Here is a 19,082-nt window from a genome sequence, read left to right as displayed (position 1 = left end):
TTTGACAGGAAAACACACACGCCAAACAGTCAGGAAATAATTTATATTCCGACACACGACACATTCTTAAGTGATCCTCTTTGAAATACATTTTCAACAAAACAGTCTTCATTTGATGTCACAAATGTTCTTTTCGATGACCCGAGTAAGGATAAGCAGTACAGAAAAAGGATGGATGAGACAACTGGATGTGGTTTTTTTGCAAAGAAACGTTTCAGTTTTGTTTGATTTCTTTCCATGAATCTTTTTTGTGTCCCGCTGTGTAGCATTTGAGCGCTATCTGGTCTAGAAGCTGAAGAAATATGAGAACGATCCGAGCAAAGCTCTTGCAAGCGCACGCGCGTGTTAAAAGTGAGCCGTCCAGATGACTTGTGGTCCGGATGGTTGGTCTTCAGAGGGTTTCTCCGGGTTTCCATTTTGATTTGCAGCGGACGACGAGCATGGCCACCTGAGGGCAGGACAGACGTATGACATCATTGCGACGACGACGACGACGAGGACGAGGACGAGGACGAGGACAAAACTTTACTTGCGCATGGTGGCCATCTGCTGGATGGTATCAGGGAGCGGCCGTGCCAAAGTCTCAGGCAGGAAGACGGCGAGCGCAACACCAAACACCGACAAGGAACCCACCAGGATCCACGGCAACAACTCGTTCCACACGCCTGACACGCGACATTTCACATACACAAACATGGATTCACCCTAAACCCAAATGAAAAACAAACCAGTGATGAGCAGCAGTACTGAACACCCGAGTAAAGACCCCAGTGAAAAAGATGACACTAGAGAGGACATTAGTGAAGAGACAGAGCAAAGACTTTAGTCAAGACTCGAGTGAAAACCTAGAAAGGACCTTCGTGGAAGACACTGAGCCAAGATTCTAGCAAAGACCCAAGTGAAGACTTGCTAAAGCCCCGAGTCCCGAGTGAGCACCTTTATGAAGACCCCAGTGACTGAAGACCAGCTACTTGACAACGAGTGAACCTTTCCTCTTAGAAGTTGAACTGACCCAGTTCTAGGATGTAGGGCGACACTGCGGATCCCAGTCGTGAGAATGTGGCACAGGAGGACAAGGCTGTGTTCCGGATCACGGTGGGGTACAGTTCTCCGCTGTACGTGTACAAAACGCTCAGGCCGGACAGAACTCCAAACTTCCCCAGCAGGACCAGGAACAGGGTCAAGTCTGGATGAGCTGCTTTGGGGGGGGAGCAGACACCGCAAGAAGTCATCAGTTTGGACCAGGATGCTTCAGAGTGGACTGTGCTCTACTTCACCGTGCACGGTGATCTGGACCAGGAGCAGCGCAAGCGCCCCCAGCAGGGAGAAGGCGATGAAGGACAGGCGGCGAGGAAGACGACGAGACGCCAGCCAGCTGGCAGCGTACGCAGGAAGCTCAATGGCCGCCACCAGGAAGTAGTTCACAAAGGGGTTTCCGGACAGAGACGACATGTTGAAGGACATGCCGAAATAGCTGACGTTCAGTGAGAACCTGAAAACAATAACAAGCTCAGCTTGAAATGTGACAACGGCTGAAACCAGACCAGGGCAGGAAATCCGATCGGCTTTAATGCTGGATGGCGTGATGACTTGGACGAGGACAAAAACCCACCAGACGATCCACAGGATCAGCGACATGTGACGAACATTCCTCGTCCGCACCAGGTCCACAAAATTCAACGATCCTGACTCTTTGATTGGCTGATTCCCGACCTGCCGGGATAAAGTCAAAACCCCCCAAAAAGACCACATTGAGGACCTCCGTAAAGACCCTACTGAAGATGCTAGCGAAAGGCCCCTGTAAAGACCCTTGTGAACAACTTGTGTCGAAGACAAAAAACCCCCAATGAAAAAGCCAATGAGGACTCAATTGACGCGAGTGACGGCATCGAAAGCAGCTTGAGGTCGCTCACCGTGGCCATTTTGAAGATGACTTGCGGAGCTTCCACATGGTTCTCCAGAGCGGCGGATCTCAGCACGACTTGGGCTCGGCTCACACGTCCACGAGACAGCAGCCAGCGAGGTGACTCTGGAAGGAACCTACAAGGGAAAACAGAGGTGGTCTTGATGGCGAATCCAGATCCACAAGGATCAGAGAGCATGATGTAGAACAGTGTTCCTCAATCCCGGTCCTCCAATACCCCTGTCCAGCCTGTTTTCCATGTCTCCTTCAGTCAACACAGCTGAGGATCGTTATCAGGCTTCATGCAGAGCTTGCGGATTGAGTTGATGGTTTGAATCACCTGTGTTGGCTGTTTGAAGACATGGAAAACAGGCTGGACAGGGGGTCTCCAGGACCGGGGGTTGACAACCACTGATGTAGAAGATGCGTAAAAGTCAGTAGACATCTTTTGTATAGATTTTTTGAAGCATGGTTCTGTGTTGGATTGGACGCTGCAGAAGTTCTAACAAGACCAGCTCACCACCAGAGAGGCACGCAGGCCAGACCTGGGAGTGCCAGAATCAGTGCCAGGAGGCGCCAGGTCCGGACCAGGTAGGCGGTCCCAGGCAAAAGCAGCATGCCCAACACGTAAGCGAAGGGTAAACACAGATTGGAGAAGAGAACTCTGGTTGGACCGGTCAGAATCTCGGAGCCTGGACAAGAACAAGAAGACCATTGCTCAACTACTTGGGAAGCCCTTTCGAATGAAAGACTTGGTCGGGTCGAACTCTGCATTGTCGGAGCAAAGTGGATGGAGAACTGTTTGTACTGGACTTAACCCGAAAACGCCAAACGTATCATATTCAATACAAGACATTTTGAGCCCTCGATTTCATGAGTATAACATTTTTCCCCCCACATTGAAACTCTGACGTATGTGATCTGACACATGCATTGCACGGATAATCCATTAGAGGGCAGCATCGGCCAGCTGATGGTGACCTTGCAAGGGCGCAACACTGGGGAGGGAAGAGAGGAGGGAGCATCGGGGGACGGGCAGCACTCCAGAACCCCAGGCCCGGCAGGGAAAGATCCCGGTCGTTGCTTGACAGTTCTAAATGTATGCTGTACATTTTGAAGCACTGAGACCAGAAGTATCAAATATGACACAAAAAATCTAAAGTCATATGTGGAAGTTGATTTTCATTTTTTAATTACGTCAAAAGGGCCATTAAATTCTCTTATTTATAAAAAAAATGGGAATTTTCTCATATATTTCATGGTTCAGGCTTTATAGGGTTTAGTACTGGTGTGTCACAGGCAGGCAGCCCTCCTTTGAAAAATATGGTTGGAAAAGAGGAGGCACAAACCAAGAACAAAGACCACGACGTAGCAGCCAATTTGCCCGAGGCCGAGCATGAAGAAGAGCACGGTGAAGAGTTCCCAGGATGGCGCCAAAGTCAGGACGCTGCTGAAGATGCTCAGCAGGGCGACGGAACCCAGCAAAACCGGTTTCCTGCCAAACCTGAAGGCCACACCGAGCCAAGCAGGACTGCTTTAGGAGTTCTTGCGGAGGACCAACGGCGACGCTGACGGTACCTGTCGGAGATCTGGCCCGAGATGAAGCATCCGCATAGTCCGCCCAGGAAGTAGGCCAGCGTGCTCAGAGGCGGTTTCCAATCATCCTCACACACCAGATTAAACTGGAGGGAACACAACACGAACTGCATGCCAAAAGTGACATTTTTATGTGACATCTTTATAAAAAAACAAAACAAAAAAACAACAGGTAACGAAAAACGGTATTGTTTTTTTTTTTGGGGGGGGGGGTCTAGGTAGCACTTTACCTCAGTGACCACGGTGGACTGGTAGTGCTCCGTGCTGAAGGTCCAACCGTCCTTACAGCCCTCCTGCGGCAGACCGGACAGTGCTGAACCTGAAGCAGATCCCGGTATGCTCATGTTCTGGTTCCAGGTGCTGAGGTTCTGAATGAGGCCGAGTTGAAAGCGGCTGCAGCTGCTGCGCTCCGTCTGTCCGGGGACCAGCTGACCAGGAGAGATCACATTCATGTTCCACACGTATTAGTAGACCAGTCCCAACTGGCTTCAGGGTTCAGTACAAACCGACAGGACGTGGTCAATGATTTGCTAACTGAGCAGTTTGGGCAATATTTTGGAGGAACCTTCGTCCGGGACATTTTTACAGACATCGCACATACTTGCTTGCGGGTGGCAGAAGGCGGAGCTTTCGCTGATGCAACTATTAGTGAATCAAGCTTTTCACGTCAGGATTGAACGAGAATCATGTGAAACGGCAATGACGACTTCAGGCTTCTTCGACCCCCGTGAGGAGTCCGAAGTCGAAAGCAACACCTGCAAGTAGGATTCTGCTAGGCTAGAGCTGCCAGGGAACAATCAACTGGTTCCAAAGGGACCAGAACCGTTTGGAGTGGATAACAAGCCTTTGGGACGTGGGACCACATGACAAGGCTTCTGAAATGAATTCTTCAAACCTTCCAAGACGACAGCCAATAAAACCCCTGTTGGGCATCAGGTTCTGACCTGCAGAGAGGCGGCAGCCGGCGTCCATTCCTGGCCGAGGCTCTGGTTTGCCATCCGGCAGGCGTGCGGCGGCGTGGCCAACAGGTAAAGGCTGGACAGCAGATTGTACCCCGAGGGGACGGCGGCCAGGCACAGCTGGAAGACCACTCGTCTCTGGAAGGGACCCCAAGAACCCAGGAAGGACACGGAGTCCTCATAGTCCTGCATTGCGGATCCTTCCCTGACCAAGTGAGCCGATTTCAGAGTGCGACCGATCAATTACACGTCAATGACGAAAAACGCTGGCGTCTGAAGGGAAAACAGTTCCAACCAAAAGTCCCTTTTAAGGAGGTCCTCGACTCCGCCCCTCTAACACGTCTGCTCGGGTGTGTTTGTGAGCAAGATTGTGCGTCTTCTTGTCTCTTAACTCAGTTTTTCTTACACACGCGCGCGCACACACACTTTTTCTCCAGACTTTGGGCAGATCATCAACATTATGTGCTCGACACTTGCTGCTGTGTTGTAAAAGTTCCAGAACAAGTCGGAGGTCGACTACAACTAGCAGTTCCAAAGCAAACTCTTGGCTAAGTCGTGACGCACAAAGTGTGAATTTTGCAGGGGAAACGCATCCAACCAGTGGTCGGTGTCACGAGTCGTCTTCTTGTGGACTTTGGTCTTCTGGCTCTCATGCTAACCAGACGGTCACACATTAGCAGCAAGCATCCTTTAGACCGGTTCAGTCCGGTTCTCGTCAAGTTGATGGTCAACACATTTGGGATACGCACGGACACAAACACGAGCATCACACCAACGGTCGGCTTTGTTCAGGCCGGGTCTCGGGTCTCGGGTCTTGAGATGGAGCAGATGGAGTTTCAAGTGGCTTTGGGACGACGTGCGTCTCTTCTTCAACGCATCATCGATCACTTTGCGTTTCTTTGTCTCACGCGCCTTCCGATGTTGGTGTCAGGAGGTTCGACAGAATCCTTCTTTTGTAACATGACAACTTCAAAATACAAAACGTGGGCCAGGCCTGATGAGGATGCCAAGTTTGAACACGTTCGCCACACGTTTAGACCTGAAAATGGGGGCGGGGCCTGACTGCCTTGGCCAATCACACGTCGCCACGGCAACTGAGAGACTTCAGATCTTTGCGGAGCATCCAAATGTTCCCAATGAATTGAGATGAAACGTTTGAAGACGGGATCTCGTTTCCTGATCAAGTCGTTGATTCCAAAGCGGTTTTTGCGTGCGTGCGACCAATCAATGACAATTTCCACACATGCAGACACCCCAAAAAAAACGAGCTTGTTGCTGACAAACACTTTATAAATTAATAAAAACATTCCCTTTAGTGTTTTTTGTGACAGATTTGTTTCCCACCTTTCTCACACGTGCAATATGACAATCATATACAAAAATATTCAAAACATTTGCTTTCACACGTTGGACATTTTTTGATCATTGAGTTTTCTTACAAGATTTACAGATTGAGCTTGCGTGTGCCGACCACCTCCGCGTTTTTGCATAGTTGCAAACTGGAAGAAACTTTTGATGGGCTGAAAAGTCAAACATGGCATCAGGACATCAAAAATTAAATAAAACGTCCAGTAGGGGGAGTCAGTGGACTGCAGCCACAAAGCGCTTGCAATTAAAAGGAGGGCAACAAAGAAATGCCCAAGACAGCCTCGCAAACACGTTTTGTTTTGACATGAAGGTCCAGGGTACAACAACTGCAATCATCTTTTTGTTTTTACCTAACATGAAAAGTGATGCTGCCGCTTGAATGACAACAAACACAAATGGCGGAACACTCAAGTCCCGTCGGCAAACATTCTCACAAATTCAAGTCTTAAAAAGGCCTTTGCCCGTTTCGTTTTTTTTTTTTTTGCGCTTGGTGGCAAAACGGCTTCCATGCCACAAAAATGTGTTGAAAAGTGCCTTGTTGGCAGTTGGGGGCCCAAACCTGCTGCTGACGGGAACAAAGTGGCTCCACCCGCAACGTCGTGATCCTGAATGGAGCAAAACTGGCTTGAACTGGTCTCAACTCCCAAACTGGTCTGACCTGCGCCTGAGCACTATTGACTGGCCCCCAAAACTGCAGAGTGGCCATCACGACTGTGACTGCCCCCCCCCCCCCTTCGAGCAGTGAAACCGAAATTGCTGCCACGTCAGGATTGGAAGCGGGTCCAATTCATGAGAACATTGCATTCCACTTCCTGTCACGTAGCCTTTCAAAATAAAACTGAGGATGGACAAATCAAAAGTGAGTGTTTTGCATATGCAAATATCTGGAGCGGCGCTAACAAAGTCGACTGACCTTCGAGCCAATTGGCAAAAATTAGTCAATCGATAGGAAACCTCATTTGCAAAATATCACGTCCACGCCTGGCGATGCTTTTGGGAAAACTGTTGTGGCATCAAGCAATAAAGGCGCCGCCCCTTCAGCGTCCTTACCATCTCTTCTTCAGCGTCCACCCTTTGACCTCCCCGGCGTTTACGCGTCACTCCTACGGTGGCTCCGCCCCTCAGCATGTCTCCTCACAGGTGCGCACGTCGTCCTGGTCTGCCAGTCTCTGCCAGTCTCTGCCAGCCTCTGCCAGTCTCTGCCAGCCTCTGCCAGCCTCTGCCAGCCTCTGCCAGCCTCTGCCAGCCTCTGCCAGTCTCTGCCAGTCTGCATGTTGAGGAGGTCTACGTCCTCGTCTCATCTATTCCTAGACTTCTAAAAACCCTTTGGCATCTAGTCTAGTCCGCCCCTCAGTGTCTGGTCCTTGGCACCCGCCCCCTTTGGCGCGGGGTACTCACGAGTCACCGCCTTTTCGCATCTATTTATTGCTCGCCATCCGCTCGTCGGCTTCTTGGTCTGGAGTTGAGGTTCTCCTCAGAAGCCAAGTCTCGGGTGACGGCGGTGGAGGCCGACTGTGGAGTCTGGCCCCGGGCGTGCGACCCTCCGGCATCTACTCCTCGGCGTGGGTGCGAGCGAAGGGCAGCGCCACGGCGTGCTCCTGGGCGAGGGCGGCCAGCTCCTTGAGGAACTCGCAGAAGACGACGGCGCAGTAGACGGCGTTCTTGACGCGCAGCGCCTCCGCCTGCTTCTCCAGATTGGACGCTCCGCCGCCGGCTCCCCCGGCGCCACCGAACAGGGCGCTGTGCAGCGTCTGGCCGCCCACCCGCACGTGGGCCAGGGCCATCTGGGCGGCGCTGCGGGTCCGGGTGGGGCTGTTGGTGTGGCGGAGGATCAGGTCGCTCAGGGACGACTTGCGACTCTTGACTGGCACGAGAGGAGACGGCGAGTCAGGACGAGTCAGGGAAGCGACGGCGGACACCCGTTTCAAAGGCACGCTCACCTAACGAATCCGAGCGGCGGAGTGGGGGGACGGCGCCGGGCGGCTCGCTCCAGTCCACCTTCCCGCGCGCCACCAGGTATTGCTGGGCCTTCCTCAGCATGGCGGGGAAGTCCTCGTGGGAGGCGGCGAAGGCCTCGATCCGGTTCTTGACAGAACCCAGGACCTGGAGACACAGGTTGGCCAAAAACAGTCATGCCTTGAGATACTTTTTCAAGGGAGGGCCGTCGGTTGGACCCATTTTGTGCTCGAACTAAGACTGGAGACCGGCGGCCAACGGTCTCGAATGGCAAACAATTGTGACAAAAACAAAACAAGAGTTCAAGCGGTTTAATGTCACTCCAAGGGGAAGTTGACTTTCAAACTAAACAGAACAAGCATGTGTTGTTGTCGTCGTCGTTTTTTCCCCCCATGCGGAGTGCAGAACATGCCAGTCCGGTCTCCTTGAGGCTCGACGCCGACTCCCGGTCTGCTGTACAACAGATTTCAACATGGAACGCTTTGGCTCCTAAATTTATTCAAGAAATGCTGATCGAGTAGAAACCCAGCAGGGTTCTGAGATCGACAGACTCGGGCCAACGAGTGGAACCCAGAGTTGGAAGCAAACACGGTGAAGCTGCATTTAGCCGTTATGCTGCACACAAATGGAAAAAGCTGCCAACAGAAGTCAAGTCAGCCCCGAACTTTTAAATCCAGGTGAAAAACGTTGCCCCCCCCCCCACATACCTTTGATTGAGCTCTTTTCAAATCATGTTTTTCTCCCTTTTAATGATGAATATTCGAATTCCTTCCGCTGTTTGCTGTCTTTGAGTCAATTCTGTAAGCGACTTTAGTTTCGTCTTCTTTGCTTGTGAATGCCAACTAGTGTTTGCTGTGGATGTGCCTTGCTCAACGGTTGGGATCCCGAAGACATGGGCGCAATGCCAATGGGGGCGCGCAGGTGAGGGGGCCTCGTACCTGGATGAGCGACTTGACGGAAGGCTGGAAGACCATGTTGGTGTTGAGCAGGAAGGAGCGCAGCAGCGGCTGCGGGTAGCACGCCAGCTGCGCCAGCGTGCCCGTCAGCAGGATGTTGACGTACAGCGAGTTGTGCGGCATGTTCTCCATCTTGGCCAGCAGCACCGCCAGCAGCGGACCTGCACGCACGCACGCCACAAGTCACACGCTCGCACCTTTCCCTTCATTCCATGCCAGAGAAACATCGGAACGCAACACAAATTCCGGCAACCGTTTGCTTGTGAAATCAAAAGATTCCTTCGCTTGCTGTCCGTCCTGCTGCAAAGAAACGGAAAGGATTTTCAAATCAACTTTTTTCTCACGTCACCTTATCTTTCATCTTTGGGCGTGTCGTGAATCCTGATTGGAGATGGACGGATATGTTTTTCTTTTCAGGGCTGATAGCGATGCCAATTATTTGAAGTCAAGATGATTTGTTTCCTTTTCTTTGTTGTAATGCCTTCAAGCACGTTTATTGAACCATTTTTCGGACTTTTCTAAATTTAGTTGAAATCTTCGACAATAGACATGCTTTGAAATTTCGAACAAAATGTTCTCCGTCTTAAAAAGCAAAATGGAGTAAATACCAGAAATAACTCTCGACAGTTTTCTACAGTAAAAATCATAAACGTGGACATTTCTTTGTTTTAATGTGAAAAAAGACAAGAAAAAGGTTTGAGAAGGTTCCCAGGGTCAGCAGCATCTCTTGTAAAGTCATTTAAAGGCTAGAATATTTTCTTCTTGCAGACTCGCGCGCTGTCAATAAAGTTGTGACCGCAAACTGTCAATTAGTCGCCAACAATTGGTTGCGAGCGTGCAAGTTACGACGCCGGCTACTTATTTGGATGATGGCTTTTGCGCATCGACTTTTATTAATGAGGCGCAGATAACAAATTCGACACGCAAACCGCCGCCGCACGCTTCTTACCCGTGTATGGCTGACAGGAAACCTGAGCGGGAGCGAGAGGCCTGGCGGGACAGCAGACGGCCGTTTGAGAAGCGCGGGCCGTTTTCTCCTCCGGGTCCCGGTCGCCCGGGGACGTCTCCGCGGCGTCGGCGGGCGGCGTCACGCGCTCCTCCAGCATCTTCAGCTCTCGGCTGAAGGCCTCGATGCTGATGCCCTCGCCGTTGGAGTCGTCGGGGGGCCGCGTCTCGGCGGGAGATTGCTCCAGAAGCTCCTGGATGAGGCTCTCCACCGTGGGCCCGCGGTGCTGGGCACAGGCGGGGTCGGCATTGGGCGGCGGCCGGGCATTACCGGCGCCTTGGGCGGGGCACCCGTTTTGATTGGCGTTCTCGTCCAAAAACTCCTCGTGGTCAGAGTTTCGCTTCACCTTCTTGGCCTCCAGCTCTGGGTCCCGACCTGGGCAGCCCTCGCCCGGTGCCACCGTGCCGTTGTGCAAGGAGGAGGCGGCGGCGGCGGCGGCGGGGTTTTTTGGCGGCGGTGGGGAAGTGGCTAAAGGGGCGGGGCAAAGATGAGGAGGAAGAGGTTTTGGAAGGAGCTGCTCACATTGAAGGCTCCTCTTCTTGGAACGCGGCGTGAGGCTGATGCAGTTGTTTTGTTCGATGGTGACGTCCCACTCGCCGCTGTCGTGCTCTGAGCCGCTCCACTCGGACCGCGCCGCCGCCGCCGCCGCGCCGGCTCTCTGCTGGCCGCCGCCTCCTGGCTGGAGGGAGAAGTGCTCGGGGTACATGGCCATGGAGGGGGTGTACGTGGGAGGGGGCGGAGGGGGCGGCGCGGTGCTCGGGGAGGGGTTCTCACCATCGTAGGGCGCCGACCAGTCCCGGCAGGCCCACGAGCAAAGCTCAATGCCTCGTCGAGCGTCCTTCAGGTAGTCCAGGTAGCCTGAATCCCAGGCCAGTATTTCACACTGCGGCGGGTGCACGGGGCTGTCGGGGGCCACCGATTGCGGAGACTCCAAGCCGGTGGGCGTAGGGGAGCCCCCCGAGGCGGCGCCGCCACTCTGCTGGCGGATGAAAAAGGCCAAGCGGGACGGCGTGCTGGGTCTGGCTGGCGCCGGGGACTCCGCGCTCGCATTGTGGGTCGCTGTGGACGGGCGGGAGAAAGCAAAGGTCACGGGACGCAAAATTCCGGGAATTTGCAAAGACGAAAACTTTCCATTCGAACGTACGGCAGTCAAGCTTGTCTCGTGAATACAATTGAGGAGTGATTGTCAAAATGTCAGATGTGAAAAAAACTGTTGATTTTGAACGCAACTAACTCATTTGCTCTCCAAAACGTATAAATCCGTTCTATTTTGAAGGTTTTAAGTGTCCCAAAGACGTATTTATTATTGTTTGTTTTTATACTGGAGCATATAAAAGGCCCTGACGCAGCCTCTCAACTGCAAACAACGGCTAAAGCAATGGTGGTTATTCCACAAATGTCCAGCAGGTGGCAGCAGAGCAAAAGAGATCAACCCGGGCCATGTTGAAAAAAAGGCTGTCATTCCAAAACCAATGCATTGCACATTATACACTCTGGAAGGAAGGACATTCTCGCTATCATATTTAGTTTGTTTTTGTTAGTTTGGTAAGCGTCAAAAAAACGTACTTTCACTTAGTTTTCATGTTTTAAATTCATCCTCAATTATATTTCCTGAGAGTATTTGCGAAATCCTTGTCCTTCACCTTTGGCCCTGAAGGCGGGATCCTCGTCCCGCACGGCGGCGGTCCGGCAGCACTCGGGGATGAGCGACAGGAACTTGTCGGCGCTTTTGCCGTACACGTCGGCCTCCCGGATGGCGCGCCGCTGACTCAGCATGACGTGGCTGCACGGGAGCAGGTACCTGCGGGGCCGGCGGAGCAGGTGAGCGCAAAGCATGGCGTCATTGGGCGCCGACGTACCTGAGGACGAGCTGCAGCATGATGTCCTCGCAGTTGAAGGACAGAAGAGTCCGGAACAGGCTCAGCGACACCATGCAGAGCTGCAACACAACACGGCGCGCTTTCATTCGCCATCTCCAACAAACGTCTCAAATCCGTCCGGCCCACAATCGGAAAATGGTTTCTGCCCCTCGTACGGAAACGTGAGGACGACCGATGGGTCGCATTTCAATTTGAGGCGCAAGCCACAGGACCGAATGGGTTCTTCATATTGAAGGCTGGGAGCCCGTGAGCCGCGACGGCGCTTGCCGCGACGGCGCTTGCCGCGACGGCGCTTGCCGCGACGGCGCTTGCCGCGACGGCGCTTGCCGCGACGGCGCTTGCCGCTTGTGCACCAACCCTGGAGTTGCTGCTGATGCGCAGGAGCAGCGTGTCCAGGATGGAGTCGTTGTCGAGGCGATGCAGCAGGATGAAGCGCAGGAAGGTCTTGAGCAGGGCCGTCTCGCTCACGCTGCGCAGGAACAGGTCCAGGTAGGCCGTGCTGGCGATCATCTCGTCCACCGACGACTACGCACACACATGCGCCGTTACAGAGGATATGGCCACATCAATCATCCGCTCTATATTGCCTTGCTAAAGTCTTAGCCCCCCCCTTGAACTTTTGCCACATTCAGGCTTCCAACATTAGGATATAAAATGTGTTTTTTGCTGTGACCAAATCAACACCAATTGGAATGAAATGGATACAATATTTCAAACTTTTTTTCACAAATGAATCACTGAAAAGTCGTCCGTCCGTCCGTCAACAGCAAGTGGCAAAATGGCGCATTTTCATTTCTTCATTCATTTGAGTTTGTTTTGTAAACATCAAATGTATCTTCAGTTAGTTTTGGTTTTGATTTTTGGCATTTGACTTTCCTTGAACTCAAATAACCTCGGATGACGAATGCGGCCGGCGCTGCTCGTACCTTGTAGAGGGCGGGCGCCACCACGGGCACCAGGAAGCCGTTGTGCAGGTAATCCAGGAGCTGCGAGCGCACCATGGGGTGGGCCACCTGCACCACGGCGTTGCAGAACTCCAGCGAGTTCATGAAGACCACCAGCGAGGACACGCCCATCCAGTCCTCGCGTCGCAGGGCGTGCCAGTCGTCCCCGCGCACCTCCATCTTGCGGGGCAGGGAGGAGTACAGCGCGCTCAGACCCGTCGCCAGCACCTGCCGAGGGTTGAGACGCCGTCTTAGTCGGCAAATATGAAGACTCGCTGCATTCTTTTATTTATAGGACGACGAAATGTCATGTTTGGAACTCAAACTGCCGGCGAGTTTGGGAAACATGCACGAAGCTATGAAGCGATATCGTTTCATTCATCGTCATCGCTTCCACGGTGGATTTCTCAAGACAGGCCCGCCAAATCCCAGAACGCTTTCAGGGGTGGATTTTTCAAACGTGGCTTTTGAGAGACTTCTGGAAACGGATGGTGGCAAAATGGCGGCCGTCCGGTGATGTTTTTTCAAAGTACAAACTGGCTTTGAGGCCTGAAAAATTGTTGCTTGAAGACCAGCAGCCATTTTGACTGAAGCAACCCCCTACGCTCCCAGCTGTTTTACTGGATTTGGACTGATTTTGGAAAGCCCGTCCAATATTGTGCTCCACTGCTCGTCATTCATCTGGGAAAAAAAAGGTCTATTTCTTTCTGTTTCTGTTTTTACGCAATTAGCATTAGAATATAGCCAAGTTTCATCCTGATGCGCATTCCTGAAAAGAGCTTGTTTCAAGATGGCCCTGGCTGATCTCGTATACTCTGCTGCCACCTGCTGGACGTTCCTGATTTGGGGTTTGAATGAGTTAAAACCTCTTTTTGGGGATGGTGGGCCTCTTGTGACTTTCTTGAGGGTCTTCTCCCGTCATGTTGCACCTTCAAAGTGGGCTCGTCAAGATCTGGTCGAGCTTCAATACAAAATGTTCTGGCATGGCTGGTACCGACGGATTCCACCTGCGGCTTCGTCATGAGATGCCTACTTCTGGCAGACGGCATCCTGCCAGCAAAAAGTGGCTTTGAGGCCTGGAATTCAAAGTGGTCTTTTTGCCGGATTCCCGGAAACGACCTCCTTTCCGCGTCAACTCAAAGCGTCTTGGAATTTCTCCAGCGAATCACGAGGCGCGCGCGTGTCTACGTACGGGGCAGAAGTAGGAGTTGTGGGCGATGTAGCGCGCCACGGCGCGGTTGGCGGCCGAGGCGGCCATGACCAGCAGCAGGGCGTCGCGGGCCTGCTGTCCCACGGCGCCTTCGCGGTGGATGAACGGCACCAGCAGGGAGAAGACCAGCAGGTTGGTGGAGCCCTGCTGCGCCGGAGCCGCCCGGAACAACGTCTCCAGCAGCGCCGGCTCGCGGGCCACGCGCGCACACACCTGCCACACAAGCAACATTTCAGAGTGTCACGTTTGCCAAACAGCCGAGCTCGCCACTCGGCCACGTTTACGCTCTTGCATTTGTCTCGGCACCTGCGGCCGCGTTTGGGGCCGACGCGATGTCACGGCGCGGAAAGGCCGTCACTCGACTCCGCGAGTATCGGCTCTGCGGGCTCGTCCCAAAATGCGGGTGGAGCCGTGACGGCACCCGATGTGGTGACGTCGCGGCTCGGCTGGCAAACGCGGCCGTCGCGGCGTCTCCACAAATACGTTTATTACAAGCTTTCTTGAATTCAACAAATGAAGGCGTTTGTTTTTCCTCGACAAAGCGTTTCTCCTTGCGAGCGCCGCAGGTGCACTTTCTCCTCCCCTCTTTTTTTTTTGGGGGGGGCGCAACTTTTTCTTTCTTGTTCCAAAGATATTTTTTTCTTTAAAAAGACAACTTTTCCTTTAACGGTATGTTTGACTTTTGTTTGTTATTTATTTACTTCATGTTTTCCATTGAAATGACTGACATGTTTCCATTTTCCTTCCCGGTGGAGATTTTTGTATTTTAAAGACAAATTAGTTTTCAATTTCAAACTCTCAAATTCTTCTCTTACAAAAGATGACTTTTTGTTGTCATTCCAAAACGTCAGTGGCTTCTTTTTAAGCAGTGAAAAGTCTTTGCGGGGGTCCCGTCACCTGATTGAGGAGCAGCACCAGGCTGTTCTCCAGCGCCGGGGGGCAGCCGCCGTCGGGGTGGGCGCAGGCCCCCGCCAGCCGGAGCAGCGGATGCAGGACGGCGGGCCGGCGCAGCAAGGCCTGCTGCGATTGGCCGATCAGCATCTCCAAGAGCTTGAGCAGCGCCGCCAGGCTGTCCAGGTCGGGCCCGTGGCGGAGGTGCCACAGCACCAGTCGCTCCAGGACCCGCTCGCGCTCCACCAGCTGCAGGATGGGCCCCGCCGCTTGGCCGGCGTCCTGGCCTTGGGGGGGCCGCTCCTCGGCCAGGAGGCACAACATCTGGTCCGTGTGGTTCCGCACCGCGATCAAGTCGTCCGTGGAGCGCGACGGCTCGCTGTGCTCCAGCACGCGCGACACCTGGAGAACGTGGACACCGCGTTAGCGTAGCATAGACGAGCAAAATGAGCTCACCGGCAGATGGCGCTGAATAATCGCTTTCAAGGATATTATGAAGTCAGGTTTTTTGACGCGGTCATCAACATTAACAAAGTCCGTCCATCCGTCTTCTGCCACTTATCCGACCGAGGTCGGGTCGCAGTGGCAGCTTTAGCAGGGAAGCCCAGACTTCCTTCTCCCCAGCCACTTCAAGCAGCTCCTCCAGCGGGAAACCAAGGCGTCCCCAGGCCAGCCGGGAGACAGACGTCTCTCCAGCGTGTCCTGGCTCGTCCCCGGGGCCTCCCGCCGGTGGGAACGCCTCTCCAGGGAAGCATGCCAACCAGATGCCCGAGCCACCTCAACTGGCTCCTCTCAACGCGGAGGAGCAGCGGCTCTACTCAGAGTCCTCCCAGATGACCGAGCTTCTCACCCGCCTTTGGCTGGCTACGCACCCGATCTCTTTGGCCCCTCCTACAGCCCATAGGAAGGGGGACCCACGTTGCCTTTTCGGGCTATGCCACCACACGCTAGCCTTGGAGCCCCGCCTCCAATATTTGTACTGGTCATAAGAGGTCAGTGAGACATGTTTTGTCCGCTCCCTCACCTGGGACCTGCGACCTGTTTGCCAAGGGTGACCCTGCCATAAAGCCCCCGGACAACATGGCTCCTAGGATCCTTGGGACACGCGACCCCCCCCACCATAAGGTCATGACTCACGGAGGGGATTAACAAAGTCTACAAATAAAACACAATTGTATTCAAATTGCACTTCAATCATTAGCGCCATAACGATCAATATTTGATGCTGCAACGTGTTTGTCGTGTTTTTTTGCGCCCGATGCAAATGTCATCGTTCAGCCCTAATATATATACAAAAATATACATTCAAGAAAACAGCCTTAGACCTGAAAGGGACGTTTTTTCCTCTCCTTTGGATGACTATTTTGTGTTTGTGGAAACAATTATGTAGACATTTTTTTGGGCCTGAGAAAATATGAACTTTTGCCCATATAAAGGCAACCTATTGCTATGAAATTGTCTTGATGTTTTGTCAGCATGAAATGTGCGGCGTGCGGCGGAGGCAGTGCAGCAGATGATTGCGCTTGATAATCAAGTCTTCCTTCCTTCCTTCCTCTCAGTCTTCAACATCATCGACATCTCTCAACTCCCCAGTATAAATTCCAGTTGGCGTCAAAGCACTCACTTGTCTCCAGTGGTTCTCAAAGACCATGAGGCAGGTCTCGGGATCGGCGGTGCACGAGGTCGCTTCCTGGGGGACGGCGCCGCGACCGGCGCGGGCGCGCGGCGTCAACCTGCTCAGCCAGCTCATCTTGGCGCAGACCGGACAGCGATGACCTGGCGGGTGCCGGCTGCGTTATTTAAGGGGGAGGGGGCAGGGGGCGGGGGCGTGGGCGGGGCCGGCGCGTTGGTCTGCAGACGTCGCTGTCACTCAGGGTTCACGGGCAGGAAGTGCTGCAACCCGCTTCGCTGGCCACACCCCCTCATCCCGTCTGTAGCCACGACCACTGCATGGTCGCTGTCGACACAAGACCTTCATCATCATCATCATCATCATCATCATTGTCATCATCGTCAGATCACAGCAAGACAGTTTGCCCTTGAAAAGAACCTTTTTCTTGCCACAAACATTTTTGAATTCATTGTCACAAAGGGTGACGACCCCCACAAAAGATGGCCTTTTTCTTGAACTGTTTTTGAAAACAATCTTTTTGAAAAGCAAAACAAGTTGTTTAAATAAAAATATATAAACTAAAGGATAGCAGCAAATGGAGGGACCGTCACAAAACAATCTTCTCCAAATACATTGTCATCTTATTGCCATCATCGGATGATCAACCAATCGGTCTCTACTTTCAAAGCAGCAAAAGTTTTTGTGGTCAACTTAATTGAGTTAGCTCACTTTCTGTCCAGGCCACACTTAAGTTCCGAGAGTGAGAGAAAAAAAGACGCTTTTTAGGCCTGATTTTAGGGGGCGAATTCTACACACGTGCGTGTAGAGGATGCGATTTTACGGTACTTTGTCTGCGGCAAGAAATACTTGGATCCCAGTTGAGCAAAACGTCCGCCGCAGTCCAAGACGTTAACATGTCCCCGGTTGGACCTCATCTGCGTTGGGAAAAGCACTCCAAAGGTCGGACTCAGCGATCCAGAGGAATCTCTGGTGACCTTTCAACTCCCAAGTCCAACCATTTGTTGACGGTTAGCGTCTGCAAGTTAACTTTTAAACCGCTTTTGTCTTACCTTTGAACAGACAAGCTGAACAACAAGTTCAAGTCCTCAGAAGGGAAAAAAGAAAAAAAGAAAATAAAATGAAGAGTAAAAGCAGCACTCACCGCAAATGCGTCCGGCAGTCCAAGAAGGAAGAAAACGGCCAAGTTGGACAAGATTGCCGAGACCTCGCGAGCTCCTCCAAGCAAAAGTGCAGGCGTGTGTGAGCGCCGAGCCGTCCAACGACCTTTGCACCCCTGGGTGGGGTCCAGCTGCTGTCAACACCAGGAAGTGGAACAAACCATCAGTGGCCACGTTTTGCCTCAAGGAAGAAATTTGAAAGACAGACTTCTTGAAAATATACAACTTTACTTTCATAAGATTAAGATTTTTTGTCTCAGGAGTAATTGAATTTGTGTTTTGTAAGATAGATTTTTTTAAAAGTGAGATTGCTAAACCATGCGTGGAAGAACTTGTATCTCTCTCAGTGCGCTGCAAAACCAATTGGATGTAGATTTGAAAAAAAGGATGTGACACTTCATCAATGGCGAATCAATACTTGTGATAGCCGATGAATCGTTTAGACACATTTTTAAGAAGAAATTCGCCAAATCCTCAGAATTTCAGCAACTCAACAGTAAATATTCTCTGATTTTTGTTGTCCTCCGTGACACAGACTGATTTTCTTTGTGTTGATTCAAACAAAGCCTTTTGCTTTTACTTAGGAAAACAACAGTTTATATTATTGCCTATTTTCTTTTTCAATTTTATTCATTCACTTTTTATTCTATGTAATATCAAAATCTGATTACAGTAAACCTGTAACTAACACAAATTAAAAAATAATAATAAAAAAAGATCACAAATCAAGGTGGCGTTCATTAGAAAGGACAATTTCTCACATTGTTTCCACGTTGAGCAGCATCGAAGCAGTACTTTGGGCTTGTCAAAATAAACATAGCATCGCTAATTAATAGCTTCAAATGCTGTCATTCAAAGCACATTTAAAAGCAGTAACAGAACGAAAGAGATGTTAAAACAAAATAAATACTAAAACGAGAGATACAGAGACTTATTGTTGGACCTTTTGTAGTATTTTGTTTCTTTAAACAGAACTACTCTCTCGCGGATTTCACTTATTGCGGGGTTGGTCTGCACATAAGCAACGTCCGCGATGGCCTGGGGGTTTATGACCGTCTTAATGCCATTGATGGCTGCTTCTCTTCTGTCAAGAAATCTTCGGGAAGGCACTTTCCCCGCTACTCATTCCTAAAATGAGCATCATTTTTCATCGTATACGTGCTGAGGTGTGTGTCAAAGGCTTGCTGGTGTGGCTCACCTTGTTGAGCTGTCTGCTGGAGCGAAGGCGTAGCGCGTAGCTAGCAGCTAGCGGCTAGCGGCTAGCGGCTAGCGGCTAGCGGTTAGCAGCGAGCGGCTACAAGCGCCACAACGTCAGCGCGGCGCCCGTCGGGGACGCGACACGAGCGGCAGGGCGGCCCGCAGCGCCTCGGTGCCGGTGGCGGGGGTGCTGGAGCGGGCGGGGGGAGCGATTGAAGGCGAGGCGAGAGAGCGACTCCCCGTCGGGGTGGCGGCGCATCCTGTCGGCGACCAAGAGAACGAACGCCACCAACGAGCATCGCCGTCAAGCGGCCAGTCCCTCCGATGCTCGTCGTCGGCCCGCCGCCATCTTGGCTGTGTTGAGGTGACTCCGCCCGGAGACGACGCTCGTGCTCGTGCACGTCACCCCGGGGCGTCGTGCACGAG

At 52.2% G+C, this 19,082-nt stretch overlaps 2 protein-coding genes across 9 annotated transcripts; both read right to left on the bottom strand.

Annotated features, from left to right (window-relative positions):
* Positions 1-24: 24 nt before the first annotated feature.
* Positions 25-7,026, bottom strand: LOC144060145 (solute carrier family 22 member 4-like). 5 transcript variants are annotated; one of them, XM_077579375.1, is made up of 11 exons: positions 6,877-7,026; positions 3,730-3,927; positions 3,482-3,606; positions 3,253-3,407; positions 2,424-2,595; positions 1,914-2,040; positions 1,613-1,713; positions 1,278-1,492; positions 1,013-1,195; positions 530-665; positions 25-448 (listed from the first exon to the last, which is right to left on the bottom strand). In XM_077579375.1, exons 1-11 carry the CDS (start codon positions 6,952-6,954, stop codon positions 346-348), a joined length of 1,593 nt encoding a protein of 530 aa, XP_077435501.1. In that variant the 5' UTR covers positions 6,955-7,026; the 3' UTR covers positions 25-345. The 5 variants fall into 5 exon arrangements, 3 of the variants coding, with proteins under 3 accessions (XP_077435501.1, XP_077435500.1, XP_077435499.1); XM_077579374.1 differs by lacking the exon at positions 6,877-7,026 and adding an exon at positions 4,444-5,691 and having other exon boundaries at positions 3,482-3,585; XM_077579373.1 differs by lacking the exon at positions 6,877-7,026 and adding an exon at positions 4,444-5,577.
* fhip1b (FHF complex subunit HOOK interacting protein 1B) lies at positions 5,728-19,050 on the bottom strand. Of its 4 annotated transcripts, none has more exons than XM_077579364.1 (13): positions 18,658-19,050; positions 17,444-17,640; positions 16,294-16,626; positions 14,676-15,071; positions 13,761-13,991; positions 12,551-12,796; positions 11,982-12,149; positions 11,604-11,683; positions 11,388-11,545; positions 9,688-10,803; positions 8,721-8,899; positions 7,767-7,929; positions 5,728-7,690 (listed from the first exon to the last, which is right to left on the bottom strand). In XM_077579364.1, exons 3-13 carry the CDS (start codon positions 16,417-16,419, stop codon positions 7,377-7,379), a joined length of 3,177 nt encoding a protein of 1,058 aa, XP_077435490.1. In that variant the 5' UTR covers positions 16,420-16,626; positions 17,444-17,640; positions 18,658-19,050; the 3' UTR covers positions 5,728-7,376. The 4 variants fall into 4 exon arrangements, with proteins under 4 accessions (XP_077435490.1, XP_077435489.1, XP_077435492.1 ...); XM_077579363.1 differs by having other exon boundaries at positions 17,444-17,593; XM_077579366.1 differs by having other exon boundaries at positions 13,761-13,922; positions 14,796-15,071; positions 17,444-17,593.
* Positions 19,051-19,082: the final 32 nt, after the last annotated feature.

Source organism: Vanacampus margaritifer, chromosome 11 (assembly GCF_051991255.1).
Source record: "Vanacampus margaritifer isolate UIUO_Vmar chromosome 11, RoL_Vmar_1.0, whole genome shotgun sequence".
Taxonomy (NCBI): domain Eukaryota; kingdom Metazoa; phylum Chordata; class Actinopteri; order Syngnathiformes; family Syngnathidae; genus Vanacampus; species Vanacampus margaritifer.
Note: the sequence above shows the minus strand (reverse complement) of the source record. Positions and strands in the feature narration are given on the sequence as shown.

Bases quoted from the DNA above. Each gene is read 5' to 3' on its own strand.
- LOC144060145 (XM_077579373.1), bottom strand. From the start codon at position 4,650: ATGCAGGACTATGAGGACTCCGTGTCCTTCCTGGGTTCTTGGGGTCCC. The intron at 2,596-3,252 runs GTTTGTGCCTCC...GTTCTTGTCCAG, and splicing joins CGTCGTGGTCTTTGTTCTTG to GCTCCGAGATTCTGACCGGT. The intron at 666-1,012 runs GTCAGTTCAACT...GTCGCGTGTCAG, and splicing joins GCCCTACATCCTAGAACTGG to GCGTGTGGAACGAGTTGTTG.
- fhip1b (XM_077579364.1), bottom strand. From the start codon at position 16,419: ATGAGCTGGCTGAGCAGGTTGACGCCGCGCGCCCGCGCCGGTCGCGGC. The intron at 12,797-13,760 runs GTACGTAGACAC...AACCCTCGGCAG, and splicing joins ACAACTCCTACTTCTGCCCC to GTGCTGGCGACGGGTCTGAG. The intron at 12,150-12,550 runs GTACGAGCAGCG...GTGTGTGCGTAG, and splicing joins TGGCGCCCGCCCTCTACAAG to TCGTCGGTGGACGAGATGAT.